Source organism: Macaca nemestrina, chromosome 4 (genome assembly GCF_043159975.1).
Source record: "Macaca nemestrina isolate mMacNem1 chromosome 4, mMacNem.hap1, whole genome shotgun sequence".
Taxonomy (NCBI): Eukaryota; Metazoa; Chordata; class Mammalia; order Primates; family Cercopithecidae; genus Macaca; species Macaca nemestrina.
The window spans coordinates 66476405-66500582 of NC_092128.1; the positions used below are offsets into that span (position 1 = coordinate 66476405).

The window sequence follows — 24178 nt, forward strand, 5'->3', positions numbered from 1 at the left end:
TACAGAATGAGAGCCCCATTCTCCATTGTCTGTAAGTTTTACCCACTTGTCAGTGGTGGTGTCCATCTCCTGGCACTGATCATTTTGAATCTGTGGATTAAACACAAGGGCCCTAGTAAAGTGTCTTGAATAACGGCTTTAATTAAATTTTGTACCCAGCACAGACTGCAAGAACCTCGTTCAATACATTCTAAACAATGGCCGTGAGTAATTCTCAGTAAGTAAACATACCAAGACCTCTGGAGCCTAAGTGACAACTGCATATGACTGAGTGGTTCTAAGTAAACTACCTTCATTATTGTAACAAAAAGCCTAGCTCATTAGAGAGAGGAATGTGGGAGAAGATTCACAATGCACACTAACACAGTGACTAACACTGACAACGCACAGAAAGGAGACAAAGTACAAAACAACTACCCAACTTACCCAAACTTTTTCATAGCTTGCATTCACCATGTAGGCCCAATAGCATAAAAATCAACAAAGCTGTTCTTTATAATATTTGCAGCAGTAAAATTTTAAATTAAAAATAAATAAAGTATACTTTGTTTTCCATTCCCTAGGACCTAATCCAAATGCAAAAGCACAAAGTGTTTGGCGTTAAAGATATCTGTAGACATTTGAATTGGCATGGCAAATGATTAACATTTACCCCCAAATAAAAATTTGGCTATGACCAAAGTCAAAGTTCCAAATTTTTATTTGGGGGTAAACGTTAATCATTTGCCATGCCAATTCAAATGACTACAGATATCTTTAACACCAAACACCTTGTGCTTTCCAGGCAATTCTTCCAAAATGTCAAGGAGTTGGGACACTACTTTTCCAGGTCTACAATGAATACAGAGACATCAAAAAGTTAGGCCACCTTTCCAATATTGCAAAAGAGCAACAGATTAGAGTTAAAATAAGATCTCATCACCTATATTCCCACCAAAAGAAATGGCTCGCTCTTTCATCTCTAAATCATTTTGCTTCTTCACTCATCTTCCCAACCAATCTACAAACATTAAAATGTTCTCCTTAAGAGCTATTCCCTAAAGACTTATTAACTAAAAAATAGACCCTATTGCCATCCAAATGCCAGAGAATATCAGCTACTGAGAGTACTTACTTTAATTGAATTTAAGTGTCATATTCATATTATAAGCATAATGACCATTCTAATGCAAGTGTTAACATAATTAAAAGCAGATATGGACCCTGAATATACCTTTAATGGTCAATATGTAGATAAGCTGAAAGCTTTTTTTATCACTGAAAGCAGATGTCATATGTTATCCTGACATTCTACTGGCATTCTGGAGACCTGTAAAACCTAAGTCTAATCACTTAGTCTCTCTAGGCTTCAGTTTCATCATTATTTAAAAAAAAAAAAAAAAAAAAAAAAAAAAAACAGAAGGGCTGAATGAAAGTTTCATATAGTTCCAAAATTAAATACTTTGTTGTTGTTAATTATGTAATGCCCATATGTACAACTCTCAGAGAACAGCATATTTCAATCTGCAAACACTTCCTTTCCATTAACCATCAGTATGATGACCATGAAGTTTTGACCTTCTGAATCAATAAATTGCAACCTCTAAAGCTGCAACATCAATAGAGGAAGGAACATGATTTTGCCATCCCTTTTCAGATTATAACCAGAACAAAGGCATCGCTGAAAGGAAGTAATGAAACTTATTGACATATCTCAAAGAACTTATTGGGCAAAACAAATCTAAACACTTATTCTAATAAATAGATAACTGCTTTGCTTCTTAACTTTATTTCAGTTTTAGCAATGTTGCCAAAAATGTCCAACGAAACAGGGAATTGTTCACTTCCAGAAGGATTTTGCAAACAAAATGCAGCTTAAACATAAATCTGTTTGAATGTTGCTTAACATCTTAAACTCATCAACAGATATTAGTACTAGGAGACTCCTTGAAAGATATTGTCACATAATCTACTTTATAGAAGTGAATGCTAAGTGCCAGAAGGTTTACTTAATTGCTCAATAACACAGTGTTAACAATTGCAGAGTTGGGACTACAGCCAGAATCTCTTGACTTCAAATATAAAGCTCATATTTTCATGAAAAATCTCTCTTGCTACCAAACTTCTGATTTAGAAATTCCCATTTCCAACAACACAAATTTGTTTTAGAATGTTCAGTACATTTGTTTCTGAAATCTGGACTGCAGAAACATTTTTCAAGATAGTCTCCCATTTATAAGCACAACACATACTTGGTTTGGTGTGAGAAGTCAATCTGAGAACATTTGCTCAAGCATTTGTGTCATGATAAATATTTACTAGATTAGATACTGTTTATTAATAATAGTTAAGTAACTTTAGTGGTGACAGCTTATTTTGTTAGGTGATTATCTAATCTTCTGTAATGTTATTTAATTTTTTTTCAAAGACATCAATATCCCGTTCATTGATGTTTTTAGACTGTACAAAATTCACAGAATCAGAAATATGCAGCCACTTCTACTTTTAAAAAAAAATTTCTCATAAATGCACTTAAATAATTCTTGTTAGCAAAAAATATTTGAAATTGCAAAGATAAAAATCTTTTAAGTGAAAACTCAAATTGGTTTAAAAAACACAGTTTTGACAGAATACTATCTGTAGCTACAAAAAGGTAAAGTAAACATGAATCTTGGAAGAAATATTTGTCACACAAAAACTCAAAACCAAATGGTTATATAATAAGCATAACTAAAAGTTAAATAAGCCCAGTGTTATGCTGCAAGGTGAGATCTCGGAGGTAAAGAAATAATATTAACCAGGAAACAAAATATTATAGAAAAAAATTAAAGTTTTCTTTTAATATCAAAAGGTTCAGTTAACACACACACACATACACACACAAAACTGAGGAAGAATAAAATGGAATGGCAACAACTGACTAAGGGAAATTTACATGAATGTCCCTTAAATAGTAAATTCCAGAATGTAAAAGGTCTTACAAAGAACTCAAAGAAGATGTTGTTGTCGACATACTGGTACTCAAAGAAGACATAACCTGACTTCTTAAGGTGCACAGCATAGATCAAAGACACCGTGCAGTCATCACGATTAGATTCTATGTAGTTTCCACGAGGGATCCAAGAAGAGCTGCGGAAACAAAACCAAGAGGCACTTTACATTAATGTTCTGAAACCTCTTCTGTTCACAAAGCTACGTAACTCAGATTCACGAGTAGTTGCATCAGCAAAGCACAGCAGAAAACACCAGAAGCTTTTCCAGAACTCAAAGGCCAACTTTATTACTGAGAAGAGGTTCATTTCTTATGGCAAATAACTTCCTAAATCTTTTTAAGGTTATATGATTATCTGCTATGAAACTGTTATTTTTCACCCAAAATTTGATTACCAAATAGATAACTAACTTTAGTAGCCTTAGATGGAATTATTCTTTCAGACATCTGCAGTTTTATTTGTAAACCTATACACATGGCAAATCTATAGAAGGGGAGAAAGAGCACCACTAATGATAAATATGTAGATTAACATATAAAGCTATATTTTTTCACCTTAATTTTTTAGGAAGTTGTGTGTCATATGAAATGAACTTATCAGTGATGGACTTGGCTTTTGAGTTCCTAAATCTTTGTAAGGTTATTTTAAAAGCAACTAATTATTTAAAACATAATACCATTGTATTGTACAGTTTATGTTTCTAAATATATGGCAATAGTGTGAAGATAAGGGTATAGATGTAACTAGGGTGTTGTAAAATTTAACATTATATAAAGGTACAATAATAACTCTATGTTACCATAAGGATGCATACAGTAATTTCTGGCCTTTGCAACCTGGGGTTAGCAAAGATATCCTAACATATAACCACAGCAGAAAAAAAGGATAAATTATATTCTTTCAAATTTTAAACTTCTGCTTTTCAAAGGACACTATTAAGAAAACAAAAAAGGTAAAAGCCACAAACTGGGAAGAAGTGTTACACACACAGAGACGTGTGTGTGTGTGTGCATATACTATATATTTATTATATAAATATATACACACAAGAACCCATGCCCAGAATGTACAAGGAACTCCTTTAGCTTAATAATCAAATGACCAAAAAAAAAGTGGAAAATGGGTAAAACAATTTGACTTCACAAAAGTGAATAAACACATGAACAATAAACACATGAAACATGTTTGACATTATCCAGCAGGGAAATGCAAATTAAAACAAGGAGATATTATTTCACACAAACACACGTGTGAATACACTGGAATGGCTAGGGCTAGAACAAAACAAGACTTAACAATACAAATGTTGGTAAATATGTAGAATAGCTAGAACTCAAATATACTACTGGTGGGAGTCTACAATGATATAACCATTTTGAAAAGCTCGGACTTTTTAGAAAGTTCAACATACATCTCCTATATGACCCAACCAATTAAAAAGAAATAAAGAGTATGCAAGCGTGGACGGAGTTTCACTCTTATTGCCCAGGCTGGAGTGCAGTGGCACAATCTCAGCTCATTGTAACCTCTGCCTCCAGGATTCAAGTGATTCTCCTGCCTCAGCCTCCTGTGTACCTGGGATTATGGGCACCTGCCACCATGCCAGGCTAATTTTTGTATTTTTAGTAGAGATGGGGTTTCTCCATGTTGGTCAGGCAGGTCTTGAACTCCCAACCTCAGGTGATCTGCCTGCCTCGACCTCCCAAAGTACTGGGATTACAGGCATGAGCCACCGAGCCAGTCCAGACTGAAATTTACACCGAGAAAATCACACTAGAAGACATTACCTTGAAAAACTTCCGCTTATTCAATTTCTTTTATACATAAACTATTCCAGGCAGAAAAAGAAGCCTTGTCAATATCTCCTGGCCACCAAAACAAAGATCTGAGGTCCCACAACATCCTACTAGTACCATCATCTAAGGAACTCTTTTACTGAAAACACACACTCTCTCAAGGAAATTATCCTATTATCGAGAGATTAAAATAAAGAAATTGGTGTCATTTGGCAAAAAGGTAGAGTGAAAGGAAGGAAGAAAGGAAGGGAGGGAGGGAATGAATATGCCTTTCAACACAGCTAAATAATTCCCCAGCATCCTTAGCTTATGGTAAAAATGTAGGGTTCCTGAGTGGCTACTCTTGTCAGGGGGTAGCCAGAGCCCTAAAGTTGAATTCTCCTAAGCAAATCCATATGAAAGGAAATGTTACATAGTTAATACAAGATAACAGGAAGGGATATAGCTCAAAGACAAACATTTCGTTTTGTTTTTTTCAAAACAGTTTAACATTTCGCCAGCTTTGTGATATGCAAAGTTAATAATCCCCTATAAAAGAGGTAGGAATTAAGCAAAGGTGCTTTCCACCTTAGGTACTTAACCCACTCTCTTTTATAGGAGATAATCAAGTGTCTAAATGAAGGTTATTAATTCTTCCTGTCAGAGGAAAAGAAAAAAACCTGAAAGTATCTGTTAAAAATCAGAAAAAGGTTAGTACAAACACCAGCGGCTTAACTGTAGCCATAATATGAGCCATAAATATGAGAAAAAATTTTGCTTCTCTAACAGCTTTATTGCATTTTTGCATACAGTGTCTATTATATTCTGAGGGCAATGATTTTAACCTCATGAAAACTCATTGCAATCACTGTCCAAAAAACATGATTCTTTGCAATTAGCTTATCTATCACCACAAACAGTACCAAGATTATCCTCATCTTCTTTCTGGAAAAGAGCAACTACTTTCTTCTCAAATATTCAGTTAAGAGCCAAAGGCTGCTTTGGATTCTTACTTGGTACAGCCGTCTGGCCTGCTGTCAGAAGGGCCCACCACAGTGTCCATGAATGTTGCGATGTTAGAAAATCCTGCCGGCAATTCATCCCATTCATCAAATTTGATGCCACTGCCCAAGGAATAGGTGCCTTCACCACACTTACTGCATACCTGGTTCTTCATTTCTAGATACTCTCCAGAAGCACAGGAGAAAGCTGAAAGGCAGAAGAATGGACAACCCATTACTTAGTCTCCCATAAATTTCCTCCCCTTCATGCCGTCACCAGAATTATTTTCATAAAACTCTGATTGTGTCACACCCTAATGAAAGCGTTTCAAGTCCCCCTTATCACCACATGCATTTCAGAATCTGGTTCCAACCTATTTTTCCAAGCTGACCCCTTGCCCCACCTTCTTCCTGCCAAAACAGAATTCATATCATTCCCATAATATTTCATCTTCTCTCCTGCTGTTGTGGTCTTCTTTCCCAGAGATGTTGGCCAATCCTACCTTCTCTACATGGAACACTTCTGTTCTCAACTCAAAAACCACTCACTTCATAACAGATCCCCTCCCCTGGCCCAATGGGAAGTCAGCTGCACCTCCCTTCATGCTCCTACAGTGCACTTGTTATAATACCTCCATTAAAGCACTTAATGTATGCTAATCAGTGGATAAGCACATATTAAGACAATTTATAAGTTGATGTGAGACTTTGAGCGTTAAGAAAACAAGGATCATTATTTTTGGATTCCTAATTGTATCAGGCACATACTAAGTCCAAATAAAATGCTGATCCAAAGCTGATTAGTTGTTTAGAGTGACAACTAAATATAAAAAGGGAAACAGGAAAGCAGTGCAATAGCTGAACAAGTTATCTCCACTCTGAAAGCATGAGCCCACTTTTTCAATATTCACACCAACCTAGTCATTTCCACCACCATCTTATTTCTGATGTCAAGCTTTCTGCAAACTCTGAGAACTGTACTCAGAGATATTAGATACAGCAATGTGAAGAATAGTTGACACATTACCAAAGAGAAGGCTAAGTTAGTATTCATTCAACAAATGGAAATCAACACCCTCCAAGTACATGGCTCTGTGCAAGATGGTATTAGTGACTCCAACCTGGAAAAGGGCTTTCTAATCCTTTAATCAGGATAGTAAAGAAACAAGGACAAAATGAGACATCCAAATTACTCAGTGAAGAAAATCAAATCTCCCAGCAGAATGTAAAGCAGCAAAGCCCCACATTTAGGTAGACTCTTCTCTTTTAGAATACATTAGAAAACTTAGCCAGAAATAAAAATAAGCTAATTTTTGAAAACTAATTAAAGAATTAGAGCTAAAATCCACACACATCTACTTATTCACTGAATTAATATAATGTTTTTCTTGAGAAACCTTAAAGATGCCGTACAATGAACTTCTAACATTCAAATCAACAACCCCAAATCAGTAAAACATGAGAAAATAAAAAAAGATTATGCAAAGAATGTGGCATTCTGGCTACACAGTCAAAACTGTCCTAGGACGAGACTGCACCACATCCTAATTCTATGACACTGAGTGAATTATTTCACCTCTCTAGGCCTTAGTTTCTGTCTCTAAAAAAATGAGATAACAATCACAATAGGTACCTTTAAGGGCTATACTGATGGCAGCGGCAGCCCCCCTGGAGTGACCACTGCCATGAAGCCGGCTACTGTGGGGGAAGTGCGGACCAGGCTGTGCATTCCATGGAGCCACTGGGGCAGGAGGAGGCAGCAGCCCTGCCCTTCCAGGCAGACCCAAGTCTCCCTGTGCTCTTGGGGGCCAGAGTAGGCAGGAGCTCCACCATCCTGAGCACACCTGCAGCTGCCCAAGCCATGGCTGTGGACCAGGGCGTCTTGGCACTCTCAGGGGCTCAGGAGAAACCCCTTCCCCTACAGGTGTGGAGATGTCTGCTCCCCCTGCCCCTGGCCTCTCCCCGCTCCTGGTACCCCTTCCGATCTCAGAGCAAGGTAGGGGCTGAGCCCAGGCACTGTGCTGACACATCAGCCTCCTAACACCTCAGCCTCCTCCAGACTTTGGCCACCAACAAGCACAGGAGAGAGACTGAGGCATGGGCTGAAGGCAGCTCGGCACTGGCCTGCAGGCACTCCTTGACCAAACAGCCTGGGTGCCCAGAACAGTGGCAGGAGGCAGAGAGGCTCCTGGACAGAAGGGGATGGGTCCCACAAAGCCCCACCTTCAAGCCAGGGAGGCTCTGAAGCCTGGGGGCTGGGCTGCCAGTCAGTGGGCCAGAGTGGGAACTTGTGGTGCTTTTTCCGGGACTGCCCATGGCCTCCTATTGACCAATCAGCACATACTTCCTCCCTCTGGCTGGCTGAGTCCCAGGTCCATAAAAGCACTGGACTCAGCAGACTCTAACAGATAGGGGATGTCCAGCTGCAGAGCCACTCCAGGGTCTCCTCTCTGCTGAGAGGTGAACAGTAGCTGAGACACCCTGCTTACGAAGAGGAGCTAGTCACTGTGGGTCTCCTCTGAGCTGTTCTGTAGCTCAGTAAAGCTCCTCTTCACCTTGCTCACCCTCCACTTGTCCACATACCTCCTTCTTCCTGGACATAGGACAAGAACTCAGGAACCACCAAATGGCAGGGCTAAAAGAGTTGTAACAAACAGGGCTGAAACATGCCCCTTGCTTGCCATGTTGCGGGTGACAAGAAGGAGAGAAGAACTGTGGCCCTTTGGGGATCCCAGACCTAGGAGCTCCCCAGTCAAGGCTGTGACAGCCTCTTTGGGGCTCTGTAGTTCCTGGTGTCTCCAAGCTTCTGGGTGCCACTATATTCCCCGGTGCCAGTGCAGAAGCTGCTTGTGGCATGCCTGGTTCAGCTGCAGCCTCGCAGGGAACCAGTGCCCATGCTGTCACCTGGAGTTGCCCACCCCACCGCAGCTGTCATGCCTGGCTGTGCATGGTAGCCCAAACCCATGCTCACTCACACACCCCTTGCTGCTCTGCACCTGGCTAGCCCTTGGCCAGCATGGGACCCAGGCCAGTAGAGTAAGCCAAACGCAGCCTGCCAGGCCGAGTAGGCAGAACAAGCCTGGTGGGCCTGAGCAAAACTCAGGCAAAGGGACCACTGGCCACAGGAGTTTCCAGCTGGTGAAGTGACACCCCAAGAATCTTGTGGCAATACTGAGAAAATATAGTATAAGGTGGTTAGCGCAGTGCCTGGCATGTAACAAATGCTCATTAAAGCTATTATCACTATCAGCACAACCAACAGAAAAACACAGTTATGGAAAACTGTTTATTTTCAATGGTCTATGGATCATCTAGCATACTCAGAATCAGACATTTGCCTAATATGATAAATAATAATATCGTAAACCAAGACCCTACAGTACATTAAATCAGGGGTCAGCAAACTACAACCTGCAGGGAAAATCCAGCTCACCGCCTGCTTTTGTAAATAAAGTTTTATTGAAACCCAGTCCCGATCATTCATTTACCTACTGTCTATGGCTGCTTTTACACCACAATGGCAGAGTTGAATAGTTGCAACAGAAACTGCATTGCCCACAAAGCCAAAAATATTGACTTCCTAATAAAATAAAGTTATCTTGGAAGACTGTTTAGTGTCCAAAATTGTATTTTAAGTTGATTAACTATAACGTAATAAAAGGTAATATTTTATGATATGTTGTTATAAAGAACTCTAAAAGCTAAAAAAGAGAAGACTGTGTTTGTGAATCTTGTCTTCTAAATATAAAGATGCCATTTCAGAGTGTTCACTGCCCTGTTAATTAAAATCATAAAGAATATTCCCATCTCTTTCCCAAGTGTTTCCATGAAGTCAGAAGGAAAACTGAAAGAAAAAGTTGAAAGTGAATATAATGGATATTTGGTATATACCAGGTGCCGTGCTTGATACTTTACAAACACAGTACATTCTTGTTATTCACAGTAGTTGTGTTATATGAATTTACCCCAAACACTAAATTAATGAATACTGGACCATCACTCCTATGGAAAGTATAGGGTTAGGTTCCTGAGAACCTCTGGTCACATCACCTTTGTCAATCAATCAACACCTAATCTTGTTTAAGTGTATTTCTCTTTAAAGACATCTGATTTAGTATATGTTGTTAATTCATTAATGTTGAATTCATGGTCAACAGAACTATAACTCATGCCTGAATAAAGCTCACCTAACACATGTATTTTCTCTGAAAGGCATAGCACAGCCCTCTCCTACCTAGGAACACTAGCCTTCACGTTGGCACTGTACTTGGAGGGCCATTTTAAGCAGCAAAATCACCCAAAAAATAACTAAAATATTAAACACATAGCACTAAATAAGCCACCAAAAGGACATTTGTTTACAGTATGAGAAAAGCAATAAGAAGTCAAAGTGTCACCTTGTTCATACATGTAGTTGGGTGACTCAAATATCTCACCACTCTGCACATGTCTGCAAATAACTATGAAAGCATTGAGTGTATTAATTTGGGGGTTACAAATAAAGTTTAGCAAGTAGCCAAATTTGCAAATATTGAATCCATGAATAATGAGGATCAACTGTGTTTATAGTAGACTGGTGAGGGAGGAAAGGATTATGCCCATATACCAGATGAGGAAACTGAGCCACAGTGCATTTAAATAACCTAATTAAAAAGGTTAACTGGTTAACAGTTAACCAATGGCAAAGCTGAAACTCAAATTCTGATCTGATTCCAAAGGTGGTGCCTCAAAGAAAATTCAGTTCAAAAAATTATTACAACCGATACAAAAAGGGCAAACAATTCCAACCGAATTAATCACCATACATCACATCATTCTTCATTCCTATCCTGAACTGTTAAACAATGTTCATGTGCATTATACAGCAATCACTATTTTAGCAAAAACCTCATATTTCTTGTGGATTTTTAATGTACTACTCCTAAAACACGCATTAAAAATATTTTTGCAAGTTTCTAACTCCCATAAGTCTAATGACTTTGCCTACAAAAGGAAAATAATAATAATAGCTATCTCAATGAATTCTGGGAATAAATGAGATATATCATATAAAGCATTTAGCATATACCTGGCATGCAGCACATAATAAATATTAAATACAATTATTAATAGTTTAGACTGTACGCAGTGGTTCACACCTGTAATCTCAGCACTTTGGGAGGCTGAGGCAGGCAAAGTGCTTGAGGTCAAGCATTTGAGACCAGCCTGGGCAACATGGTGAAACCCCATTTCTACAAAACATACAAAAACTTAGCTAGGCGAGGTGGCACACACCTGTAATCTCACCTACTCGGGAGGCTGAGGCACAAGAATTGCTTGAGCCTGGAAGGCAGAGGTTGCAGGGAGCTAAGATCATGTCACTCCACTCCAACCTGGGCAACAGAGCAAGACTCTGTCTCAAAAAAAAAAAAAACCCACACAATTATTGATAGTTTACTTTAGGGACATGGGACATACATTTCTATAAGAACTCTGCCAATAGATTTATAATATTACATCTCTTCAGATTAATTATGCAGTCAAATTAGTTGAATAAGTATAGGGCCTTTAATTAATACAGAGGAGCTAGCAAGTCTAAAGCTTTTCATAGTTTAATCATTTGCTACTCCTCAATCTTTTTCATCCTGGAAGTCAGGTCTAGAGACACCTGTCAAAGGAAGAAAAGAGCCACACTTTCTTGGTAAACTTACTCCACAAGATTAAGTCAACAGAGTTAGCACTGCTGACTTCCTTTGACAGCCACCAAAACTACCTGCTTTTCCTTTTATCTTCCATCCTAGCCTCATCCACTCTCTATGTCAATACTGCTACCTTGGCATTTGTTCTTTAATTAGATTATCAGGTTTTTTAATAATCTTAAAGACTACACTATTTTCATTCAGATTTTTTATCATACAACATAGGAATCTTTCAACAAGCAGTATGATAGACAGTTATTATTAATAGCTATTGTTAGCTGTTGTGAACCTGAATTTACCATATTTACTTTGAATCAATTAGTCATTTCTAATTTTTCTTCTTCAACAACTTTGAAGTCTTAGAGAAACTGAATTAAAGATAGGCAAACTCCAAAGTTTTTAATGAGAACAGAAAGACTAACTTATTTGCCTAAGGTCTTAGGCACTATTTAACAGTGGCCTCAAGTATTTCACAATAGTTTACCTAAGCATCCAGTGAAAGAGTGACATTTAAAAACCCAGCATCTTGAAGTCTAAACTGTAACCAAGAGGTCATTTGCTGCACTCACTGTTCTTTTTCTCAGCTTTATGCCTCTTCTTTTCTGACATTTATTTCTGCTACTGTGAATCTGTAAAGGTTCAAATATGCAGGTGTGAATAATCAGATATGGAAAAAGCACTTATATTAGTCCTTCACCAAGTAGCAAATATCTTAGGCAATTTACTTAACCTCTGTGCTTCCACTTATTCATACTTCAGCATCCCTTTCTCTCTCCTACGACTGCTTATAATAATCCACTGAGACTACAGAAACCACTCTGAAAATAAACAGTGTTGAAAATTCAAAGCACTGCTATGATCATGCAACCACCAAGCACAATATGCCAAATAACTGTTACTGAATTGAATCATTTATAGCTGATTATCATCTATGATTTATACCTAACAATAAAGAACATCTATTTTTAATCATTGTACCACAGGGCTACGTAGTTTTGCTTTTTCTTCCTCCAGAGACCTCATGTTTTGAAAGACTGGCTGCCTTACATTTATTCATAATTTACTCATTTTTGCTCTTTTTAATCAAAGTTTTTATTACTAAAATATGTTTTCTAAACAGTAAACAGCAATAGTAAGTAATAATAAATGGATTTTCAATTTAGTTGTTTAATGAGATGATGATACAGTGAATCTATGCAAACTTACTACAGATAAATATCTGGGAACAACATTGTGGCTTTCTCAGAGCTTCCATGATAGTCTCATCTAGACTGATCTTCCTCAAAATAAATCAAATTTACATCTCACTAAGTATAAATGCACTGTAATCCATCTTGTCAATTAATATTAGCTAAGTATAATTATATATATTTGTGGGGAAATATAAAGTAAATCAATTCCAGAATCAAGACAAGCCAATATGTCTATTTTTCTTCAATGGGTTAGTCTTGTTTAAATAAGATAAATAAGGTTCAAACCACAGACATTCTTATATTGACTACATGCTGATGCTCTTGCAACTGTTCTTACTATTACTCACTGCCATTAAGGGTAACACAAAGAAAGAGAACAATGCTTAGTGTGTGTACCTCACAAATAAGTTCTACTTCTATCTCTCATTTAGCCAATTAATTATCATTACAGATAATTAAAACTTTAAGTGCCTGCCAGATTTATTATCATTCTTTTCACACACACACAAAAAGCAGAAAATGGCATCTAAGAGAGACTGCACAGCATATTGAATCCAGCAAATCTCAGAGTTTCTTTCTCCTTAAGTACCAGTGATAAGGACAGCACTTGAACACTGTCCTTTTAAGTTGTTATTTGTGAAATTCTTACAGAGGAAAAAGTAATCTATAATTCTCATTTTATAAAAATAAAAGTGTGATAGGGAAAGTCAAACAGTACACTAAAACAGGCCATTTCTTGCTGATATTCTCTTATTCACAGTAAGACAGATTTGTCCGCTGGCTGAAGGGAGTTCTTGTTCTAATTGGGATTTTTTTTTTTTTCAATCTTGAGGGTATTTTTCATGACAAAATATACAAGGCAACAATGAAAGCTGGTTGTGAGTACATCAACTATCTGTCATGTTCAATTTAAGGCTGGAGGAGGAGAAAGGAAGGTAACACTGTCCAAATACTAACAGTAGCAGACATTGCAATATTCCTATCAGAAGAGAATATTCATTAGCATTAGAAGATATATTAGTATTGCACTATTATTCACAAGTTATGTGATTTGAAGCATGATTTGATCACAGAATGAATAAATCTGTGACATGTAATAACAACAATTAAAACCATCAGAATCACCAAAAGAGACCTTTGACATTATCTGATCTAAACCGCCCCAATTTAGATTCCAAGTTTCTTCTTCTGTGTAATCATAAGCAATCCAGTTCAACTTTTCTATAGTTTCTAGTAGCAGACTTTCTAACAGACTCCATGACTCTCTACCCAATAACCCCATGGTTACCATGAAGTCAGAAGATTTTACTATAACTAAACTGAGAAAAATCCACTGTCTTCAAGTGAAAAAGAATAGCATTAGAAAAGAACTCAGCAGAAAAAAAGAAAAAAAAGAAAACAAAAATAAAAGGAAAAAAATCAACTCTGCCTTAAAAGTCACAGACGTGAGTTCTAGCTCCAGCAGTCACTCAGCCATCTGAAGTAACAGATACAAAGCTGCTACGTCAGCTCTGAAGTGGCATGATAAAATTATCAGAACTGAAATCTTAAAGCCCAATCCCACCAATAACAATTTTTAATTTTTCACTAAGAGTTGGGGGTGAAGTTGTAGGACATAGGGATATAATTTGCAAGTTATTTGTGAAATTCTCAGAGAAGAAAGAGAAACCTGTTTTCATCTTTCATTTTACGAAAACAAAAGTGAGATGGAGATACACAGAAGAGTACAGTAATATGAACCCATTCTAGCTAGCATTTCCTAACTCACTGTTCCCTGAAAAGACTATTTAGTGAAAAGTACTGCCTCTGTCTCTCTGAAAACTAATTTCACATCCAACATCCTTTCCAGTGGGTCTTCACATGGCCCTATCAAGTGGAAGTATATGATTATCACTGCACTTCTTAGGACTTATCAGCCAGAAGCTTGAGAATTTAAAAGTAGAAGCCAACTCCTGGCAGGAAAACTGATCCGTGTGACACCACAGATAGTAATCCCCATTAAATTAGCAGAGGCTAGATTTAAAGCTCCTATCTTTTTATAAGAAAAGCTAACTAAGGAATTTTCAATCTGTGAAAGAAAAAAATAGAAACGTATTTTATTGCAGCTTCTTGACGTCAATGTTTGATGGCGGAGGGGACAAATCTCAGTTCATTGGGCACAGGATGACACAAGGCTTACAGAAAAAACGACAACAGCGAAGGTCAAGGGAAGAAAAATGTTCAGAGTACGTGATGAGGTCACCCAAGGGGGCAAAACAATGCATCCGTGAAATCAGTTTTCTCAAGTTCCAATTATGCCGTACCACTTTGGTTCTTATCATCCTAAACTTTTCCTCATCCTTAGAAAGTGTCAGTCACCTTCTACTTCTTGATAGTCTCTGACTTTGGTTCCGCAGTTTTGAGGGCTGAGTTTTCTCATCTCCTCATAAAACACTTTTTTCAGAGAAGTTCCCTCAACCATAGCTCCCATCAAACAATACGATTGACCTAAAGTCTGATTTTCAGCTTTTCTCAACTGTTTTCATCTCATTTCCCAATCTGATTAATTCTAACCTTTCAGCTACCACTTGTGTGTTACTGAGGAGGTTTAACTTTGTCTTTGCACACTTGGAACTCAACGCAGCAACATTCCAACTAAGCCTTCTGAGGACAAAATATTTGACAGCATTTTGTATATCAATTTGTCCCTTTATGTATAGAATAAATTTTTACAAATCTGATTAGACGTTTGTGTTTCACCTACAAAAATAAAACACTAAAGTCAGTCTCTAATTTGGTGGCACAAAAGTTATTCAATCTATAAACATTCCAGTGTCCTGCAGCTTTCTGAGGAGCCATGAAAGGATTACATATTCTATCCATAAGGAGTTTATTCTGCTCTAGGAAGAAATTCTATAGTTGGAAAAAGTGTCATTTTTTTCCCTAATACCGATTAAACAATGAAAGGATATTCTGTGTATCAAGTACCAAACAATATGCTAGGTTCAGGGGGAAAAAAAAAAAAACACAGGCTAATCAACTTATTATATATGAGGATATAGCAACAAACATCTCCTAAATTCTAAATGTCACTCTCTCATCTTTCTGAAAAATATAGACAATTAAGAATAAAATCTACTACCAGGTATGGTGTTTGGTACCTAGCTACTCAGGAAGCTGAGTCAGGAGGATCACTTGAGCCCAAGATTTTGAGACTACAGTAAATTATGATTGTGCCTGTGAATAGCCACTGCACTCCAGCCTGGGCAGCATAGCAAGACTCATCTCTAAAAAATCATTTTATTTTTATAAATACTTAAAAAATAAGAATACAATCTATAAAGAGAACATTAATCAATTAAAAATGACCCATAAAACAACATATCTGAGCCTTTAGATGTCATCTTTTAAAAAGTTCATTTATCACTCCAGCATATCAATTTGTGTCACATTTCTATCAAGAGGTAAATGTTAGGGGCATGCAGATGCCCCAGGATGGGGATAAGCACTTGTTCAATATATACTAGCAGTGTATTCCAAAGAGACAGTCCCCATAGACATTAAGAACATAGACCCAAATTCTAGGCTTCCTGGTTTCAAATCTCAGTTCCCCCTTTGACCTAAATGTCTGACTCTGAGCTATTGTTTTAGTTTCCTAACTGCTTTTTAAAAAGTGGGGGGGAAAGGCAAGGTAATAAAAATATCTATTTTACAAGGATGATGTAATGACTAAATGAATTTGAATGAATACAGGTAAAGTATTTACAGTTATACCCGGCATATAGCAAGTAAAGATTGGCTATTATTTTTTATTATTATTTCAGCTATTATTATTACTGTTGCTATATTATTATATAATTATGATTCCAGGACTGTAGATCACATTTATCACCTCATTTAACCCCCTTAACCACCTGTGAATGGCTGTCTCCAGGTCAAAGTCCAGAGTCCTTGGTAGGACAGAAAGGAGTCGGCCAATTGAGTTGCCAGAATCTCTGGCCCTTCCCACATTCTCCCTGAGTGCCAGCCATCCAGATCTCACAGAGCACCCAGGAAAACCAGATGCTGCTCCACTTGGCACCTTCATCCTGTTTCCAACATCTGGAATGTCGCTTGCATCAGGTTAAAGAACTTCTTCCTTCAGAATTCACCTCAGAGAGCCTCAGAGAATTAACATACATGGCTCAGGAAGTGTGATGCTTCCAGCTTTGTTCTTTTTGCTCAAAATTGCTTTGGCTATTCAGAATCTTTTGTGATTCCATATGAGTTTAGGATTTATTTTTATATTTCTAGAGATTCTTGAGATTTTAATAGAGATCGCGTTAAATCTGCAGATGACTTTGGGTAGTAAGAATATTTTAATAATACTAAGTTTTCCAATCTATGAGCATGGGATGACTTTCCATTTATTTGAGTCTGCTTTCTTTAATCAGCATTTACCATTTTCAATGCACAAGTCTGTCACCTCCTTGTTTAAGTTTATTCTTAAGTATTTCATTTTTTTGATGCTATTATACATAGGATTGTTTTCTTGATTTCTCTTCAGATAGTTCATTATTAGTGTACAGAAATGCAACTGTTTAAAATTTATTTTGTATCTTATAGCTTTGCTGACTTTATTTACTAGTTCTAACAGGTTTTTGTGTATGTGTATGGAGTCTCTAGGGTTTTCTACACATAAGATCTGCAGACAGAAATAATTTTGCTCCTTCCTTTCTGATGTGTACGCATTTTATTTCTTTTTCTTGCCTAATTGCTTTGGCTAGGACCTTCAGTATTATGTCGAATAGAAGTGGTGAAGGTGAACAGGCTCCTTGCCTTATGCCTGATCTTAGAAAAAAAAGCTTTCCATTTTTCAAAACTGAGTATAATATTAGCTATGTGCTTGTCCTATGTGGCCTTTACTGTGTTGAGGTAATTTCCTTCTATGTCTAATGTTAAGAGTTTGTATCATAAAAGAGTACTGAATTTTGTCAAATGTTTTTTCTGCATCTATTGAGATGATCATGTGACTTTTGTCTTTCATCCTAATTATGTGGTATATCACATTGATTGAGCTGCATATGTTAACTCATTCTTGAATCCCAATGATAAATCCCACTTGGTCATGACATATTATTCTTTTAATGTGCTATTAAATTCAGTTTGCTATATTTTGCTCTAATCTTTACTTTTTCCCTCCTTAGGCCAGTTTTTAGCTTAGCAGTTTATTCTTTTGCTAGTTCCTTGACTTGTAATGTTAGGCTGCTTGAAATATGTCTTTTCTTAATGTAGGTACTTATGCTATAAACTGCTTTTGCTGCATCAAATAAGTTTCAGTATTTTTTTGTTTCCATTTTCATTTGTCTCAAAATATTTTCTAATTTCCCTATGATTTTTTCTTTGACCCAATGGTTGTTTAAGAGTGTGGTTTAATTTTCATGTATTTATCAACTGTCCCATTTTCCTTTTGTTGTTGATTTCTGGTTTTACTCCACTGTAGTCAGAAAAAAATATTTGGAATGATTTCAGTCTTCTTAAATTTGTTAAGAATCATTTTGTGACCTAGTATATGATTTATCCTGGAGAATGTTTCATGTGTTTTAAAAGAACACGCATTCTGCTAGTTTTAGGTGGAATGTTCTATGCATACCTGTTAGGTTCATTTGGTCTATAAAGCTGTTTAAGTCTGCTGGTTTTGTTTTTGTTTGTTTGTTTTTGCGATGGAGTCTCACTCTGTCACCCAGGCTGGAATACAATGGCATAGTCTCAGCTCACTGCAACCTCTGCCTCCCAGGTTCAAGCAATTCTCCTGCCTCAGCCTCCCAAGTAGCTGGGACTACAGGTGCATGCCACCACATCTGGCTAATCTTTTGTATTTTTAGTCGAGACAGGGTTTTACCATGTTGGCCAGGCTGGTCTGGAACTCCTGACCTCATGATCCACCCGCCTCGGCCTCCCAAAGCACTGGGATTACAGGTGTGAACCACCGCACCTGGCCTGCTTTCTTTACTGATTTTTCTGTCTACATGATCTGTCCATTATCGTAAGTGGGATATTTTATTCTCCTACTGTTATCGTATTACAGTCTATTTTTCCCTTCAGAACTGCCAATGCTTGCTTTACATATTTAGATACTCTGATGTTGAGTGCATATATATTAATAATTAATTCTCTCTTCATGTTGAGTTGACCCTTTTATCATTATGTAATCAAACTTCCTTGTTCCTTGTGACAGTTTTTGACTTAAAGTCTATTTTGTGCAGATAGTGTAAGTCTGCTTATTTCTTAAGGTCCATTAAATATGGGTTATACCAATAGATTTGAGGAAAAAAAAGTCTGTATTCGATTTTTTTACTTGTCTGCATATAGCACTGTTTTATCTAAAGCAACTAAATATTAGAAGTTTATAACCAATTATTCAAATACTAGACTATAAACATTTATATGCATAAATATATAAAAGTCATGTTTGAAGCCACATTAATTTACTATACTCTGTATGAGAAATACAAAAATAAACTATGCACACATATATACAACACATTATACACACATATATACACTTCTATATACATTTATATTTATGTATTACTTCATATGAATTATTGATTCACATTTTCTAAATACTGAAGCACAAGATTAAACAAAGTCCCTAAGACTATGACTGATCTGATGCTTTCCTACCAAATGAAATTAAAGATATCTTAGTCATCTTCATTTAGAAAGTGATGTGTTATATAGCTGAAGAACAAATCAATGGAAAAAAAAGGAAAAGAACATGGTATACTAAGGTTGTACCTGAAATCATGGACTCAGATATATTTTAAAGAATAAGCAATTGAAGAGATAGACTCCCCAAATAAATGTGAGAATATAAAAGGAAGAAATATATTATGTTTATTTCCGCTTCAGAGTTCCAGACTTGTCGGAAAAATATGTAAAGGAACTCTCTCCCTACTTGTATCCCAGATCAGACCTTTATTTCTAAGGCTTGGTTTGAAGCAAAAGGGCTTTGTCCCAAATGAGAAAGAAAGAGAGAACATAGCCCAGGAAACCGCTCTATCCTCTCTGATGATCTAAGAACATCCAATGAACCTGAGAGGTTCAAGGAAAGATTTTAGAAGCCATTGTTCTTCAAGAATAAATGAGGAGAATGACCCAACAGTGAAGAAGAGATGGATTGGAACAGGGGTTATATCCCTTTGGTTTGAGATTAAAACAAAGAGTGTTGTGGTTCAGAAACGGCATGCTACTTGCAAGACCTTGAATGATGGATGATGCCCACAGATGCTAAACTCTTGGCACCACAGCCTTGAGAGAAGTGCCAATGTTTCCCATGGCTGAGCCTGGAGCTAGCAGAGAGGAGAGAGATGAGATCATCTCAGTGGCCTGCCAGAGCAACTGATGAGTTCTCCACAGCAGAGAGGACAAAAGGACAATGGGGATCAGTGTCAATTAACAACCAGAAGCCTCTTCATGCTATTTCCTGAGCCCTGTAAGCTTCAGAGTCACATATACCCCAGGGTTCTGGAACAACAAAAACTGATACTTGACTTCTCATTAACTTCATTCAGAGGAGCCTTGCAGCCAGATCTTATGTAATCGTTAAAAAACAAATGTATAATATAGCTTGCCAATCAATTCTCTGAAAAAATTTACAACTGCTTCATAAACATTCCTATAATCCCTTTCCTCAGGAAAGGCCTCCCCCACTGCTTCTTCCTGAGAAAGAAGAAAAGAGATACCCAATTACATTTTAAAGAATTTTTAACAATTCCCACAAAGGTCAAATTCTGGGTTTCATTTTATTTTGAGACATTAAGATCTGTGTAAATCATGTTGCACACAATCACTCTCCTAAATATTCTTCACTTACTTTAAGCTGCTGTGTTCCACTACTTAATTTTCTTTTTCTGTATGAATCAATTGGTGGGTCCACCACTGAGTTTTATGTCACCCTTATGCAGACCTGGAAGTTTCTCTAGGCTGCCATCTTCAAGTGGCAAGTTAACCCTGTCAGGCCTCTGAGCCAAAGCTAAGCCATCATATCCCCTGTGACCTGTAGGTACACATCCAGATGGCCAGTTCCTGCCTTAACTGATGACATTACCTTGTGAAATTCCTTTTCCTGGCTCTTCCTGGCTCAAAAGCTCCCCCACTGAGCACCTTGTGACCCCCACCCCTACCCACCAGAGAACAACCCCCTTTGACTATAATTTTCCTTTACCTACCCAAATCCTACAAAACAGTCCCACCCCTATCTCCCTTCTCTGACTCTCTTTTTGGACTCAGCCCACCTGCACCCAGGTGAAATAAACAGCCATGTTGCTCATACAAAGCCTGTTTGGTGGTCTCTTCACACGGACGCGAGTGAAATTTGGTGCCGTGACTTGGATCGGAGGACCTCCCTTTGGAGATCAATCCCCTGTCTTCCTGCTCTTTGCTCCATGAGAAAGATCCACCTGCGACCTCAGGTCCTCAGACCAACTCGCCCAAGGAACATCACACCAATTTTAAATCAGGTAAGCAGCCTCTTTTTACTCTCTTCTCTAACCTCTCTCACTATCCCTCAACCTCTTTCTCCTTTCAATCTTGGTGCCACACTTCAATCTCTCTCTTCTCTTAATTTCAGTTCCTTTCCTTTTCTCCTAGAGACCGGAGACACATTTTATCCTGGACCCAAAACTCTGGCGCTGGTCATGGACTCAGGAAGACAGTCTTCCCTTGGTGTTTAATCACGTGGGGACACTTGCCTGATTGTTCACCCACATATCAGAGGTGTCTGACCACACAGGGACACCTGCCTTGGTCCTTCACCCTGAGCGGCAAGCACCACTTTTCTGGGGGGGCAAGAACCCCCCAACCCCTTCTCTCCCTATCTCTACCCTTTCTCCGCTTTTCTGGGGGGCAAGAACCCCCCAACCGCTTATCTCCGTGTCTCTACCCCTTTCCCACTTTTCTGGAGGGCAAGAACCCACCAACCCCTTATCTCCATGTCTCTACCCCTTCTCCACTTTCCTGGGGGGCAAGCACGCCCCTCTCCTTCTCTCCATGTCTCTGCTCTCTCTTTTCTCTAGGCTTGCCTCCTTCACTATGGGTAACCTTCCACCCTCCATTCCTCCTTCTCCCTTAGCCTGTGTTCTCAAGAACTTAAAACCTTTTCAACTCACACCTGACCTAAAACCTAAACGCCTTATTTTCTTCTACAATGCCGCTTGACACCAATACAAACTCGACAGTGGTTCCAAATAGCCAGAAAATGGCACTTTCGATTTTTCCATCCTACAAGATCTAAGTAATCCTTGTCATAAAATGGACAAACAGTCTGAGGTACCTAACGTCCAGGCATTCTTTTACACATCAATCCCTCCCTAGTCTCTGTTCCCAATGCAACTTGTCCCAAATCTTCCTTCTTCCCTCCCGCCTGTCCCCTCAGTTCCAACCCCAAGCGTCGCTGAGTCTTTTTTTTTTTTTTTTTTTGAGACGGAGTCTCGCTCTGTCACCCAGGCTGGCGTGCAGTGGCCGGATCTCAGCGCACTGCAAGCTCCGCCCCCCGCGTTTACGCCATTCTCCTGCCTCAACCTCCCGAGTAGCTGGGACTACAGGCGCCCGCCACCTCGCCCGGCTAGTTTTTTGTACTTTTTAGTAGAGACGGGGTTTCACCGGGTTAGCCAGGATGGTCTCGATCTCCTGACCTTATGATCCCCCCATCTCGGCCTCCCAAAGTGCTGGGATTACAGGCTTGAGCCACCGCGCCCCGCCGTTGCTGAGTCTTTCTAATCTTCCTTTTCTACAGACCCATCTGACCTCTCCCCTCCTCACCAGGCTGAGCTACATCCCAATTCTTCCTCAGCCTCTGCTCCTCCACCCTATAATCCTTTTACCACCTCCCCTCCTCACACCCAGTCCGGCTTACAGTTTCGTTCCACGACTAGCCCTCCGCCACCTGCCCAGCAATTTCCTCTTAAAAACGTGGCTGGAGCTAAAGGCATAGCCGAGGTTAATGCTCCTTTTACTTTATTCAACCTCTCCCAAATTAGTTAGCATTTAGGCTCTTTTTCATCAAATATGAAAAACCCAGCCCAGTTCATGGCCCATTTAGCAGCAACCCTGAGACGCTTTACAGCCCTAGACCCTGAAAGGTCAGAAGGCTGTCTTATTCTCAATATGCATTTTATTTTATTATCCAATCTGCTCCTGACATTAAATAAAGCTCCAAAAATTAAATTCTGGCCCTCATACCCCACAACAGGACTTAATTAACCTCGCCTTCAAGGTGTACAATAACACAGTAGAGGCAGCCAAGTAGCAACATATTTCTGAGTTGCAATTCCTTGCCTCCACTGTGAGAGAAACCGCAGCCACATCTCCAGCACACAAGAACTCCAAACTCCTGAACCACAGCTGCCAGGGGTTCCTCCAGAACCTCCTCCCCCAGGAGCTTGCTACAAGTGCCGGAAATCTGGCCACTGGGCCAAGGAATGTCCGCAGCCTGGGATTCCTCCTAAGCTGTCTCCCATCTGTGCGGGTCCCCACAGAAAATTAGACTGTTCAACTCGCCCAGCAGCCACGCCCAGAGCCCCTGGAACTCTAGCCCAAGGCTCTCTGACTCCTTCCCAGATCTTCTCAGCTTAGCAGCTGAAGACTGACATTGCCCCATCGCCTCAGAAGCCTTCAGGACCATCACAGACGCTCTAGGTAACTCTCACAGTGGAGGGTAAGTCCGTCCCCTTCTTAATCAATACGGAGGCTACCCACTCCACATTACATTCTTTTCAAAGGGCCTCTTTTCCTTGCCCCGATAACTGTTGTGGGTATTGACGTCCAAGTTTCTAAACCTCTTAAAACTCCCCAACTCTGGTGCCAACTTGGATAACATTCTTTTATGCACTCTTTTTTAGTTATCCCTACCTGCCCAGTTCCCTTATTAGGCCGAGACATTTTAACCAAATTATCTGCTTCCCTGACTATTCCTGGGCTACAGCCACATCTCATTGCCACCCTTCCTCCCAACCCAAAGCCTCCTTTTCATCTTCCTCTCGTATCCCCCCACCTTAACCCACAAGTATAGGACATCTCTACTCCCTCCCTGGCAACCGATCACATTCCCATTACCATCCCATTAAAACCTAATCACCCTTACCCTGCTCAATGCCAATATCCCATCCCACAGCACGCTTTCAAAGGATTAAAGCCTGTTTTCACTCACCTGCTACAGCATGGGCTTCTAAAACATATAAACTCTCTTTACAATTCCCCGATTTTACCTGTCCTAGACCCAGACAAGCCTTACAGGTTAGTTCAGGATCTGCACCTTATCAACCAAATCGTCTTGCCTGTCCACCCTGTGGTGCCAAACCCATATACTCTCCTATCCTCAATACCTCCCTCCACAACCCATTATTCTGCTCTGGATCTCAAAGATGCTTTCTTTACTATTCCTTTGCACCCTTCATCGCAGCCTCTCTTCACTTTCACTTGGACTGACCCTGACACCCATCAGGCTCAGCAAATTACCTGGGGTGTACTGCCACAAGGCTTCACAGACAGCCCCCATTACTTCAGTCAAGCCCAAATTTCTTCCTCATCTGTTACCTA

At 39.0% G+C, this 24178-nt stretch overlaps 1 protein-coding gene across 5 annotated transcripts in view; it reads right to left on the reverse strand.

Annotated features, from left to right (window-relative positions):
* The window catches only part of ELAPOR2 (endosome-lysosome associated apoptosis and autophagy regulator family member 2), a 176300-nt gene that overhangs the window by 66006 nt on the left and 86116 nt on the right, over positions 1-24178 (reverse strand). For all 5 annotated transcript variants that reach the window (XM_071094762.1, XM_024790942.2, XM_024790941.2 and 2 more), the window contains 3 exons: positions 5761-5956; positions 2961-3108; positions 4-90 (listed from right to left, as the gene is read on the reverse strand). In XM_071094762.1, the coding sequence (XP_070950863.1) occupies positions 4-90; positions 2961-3108; positions 5761-5956 (431 nt within the window). The remainder of the gene's footprint in view (positions 1-3; positions 91-2960; positions 3109-5760; positions 5957-24178) is intronic.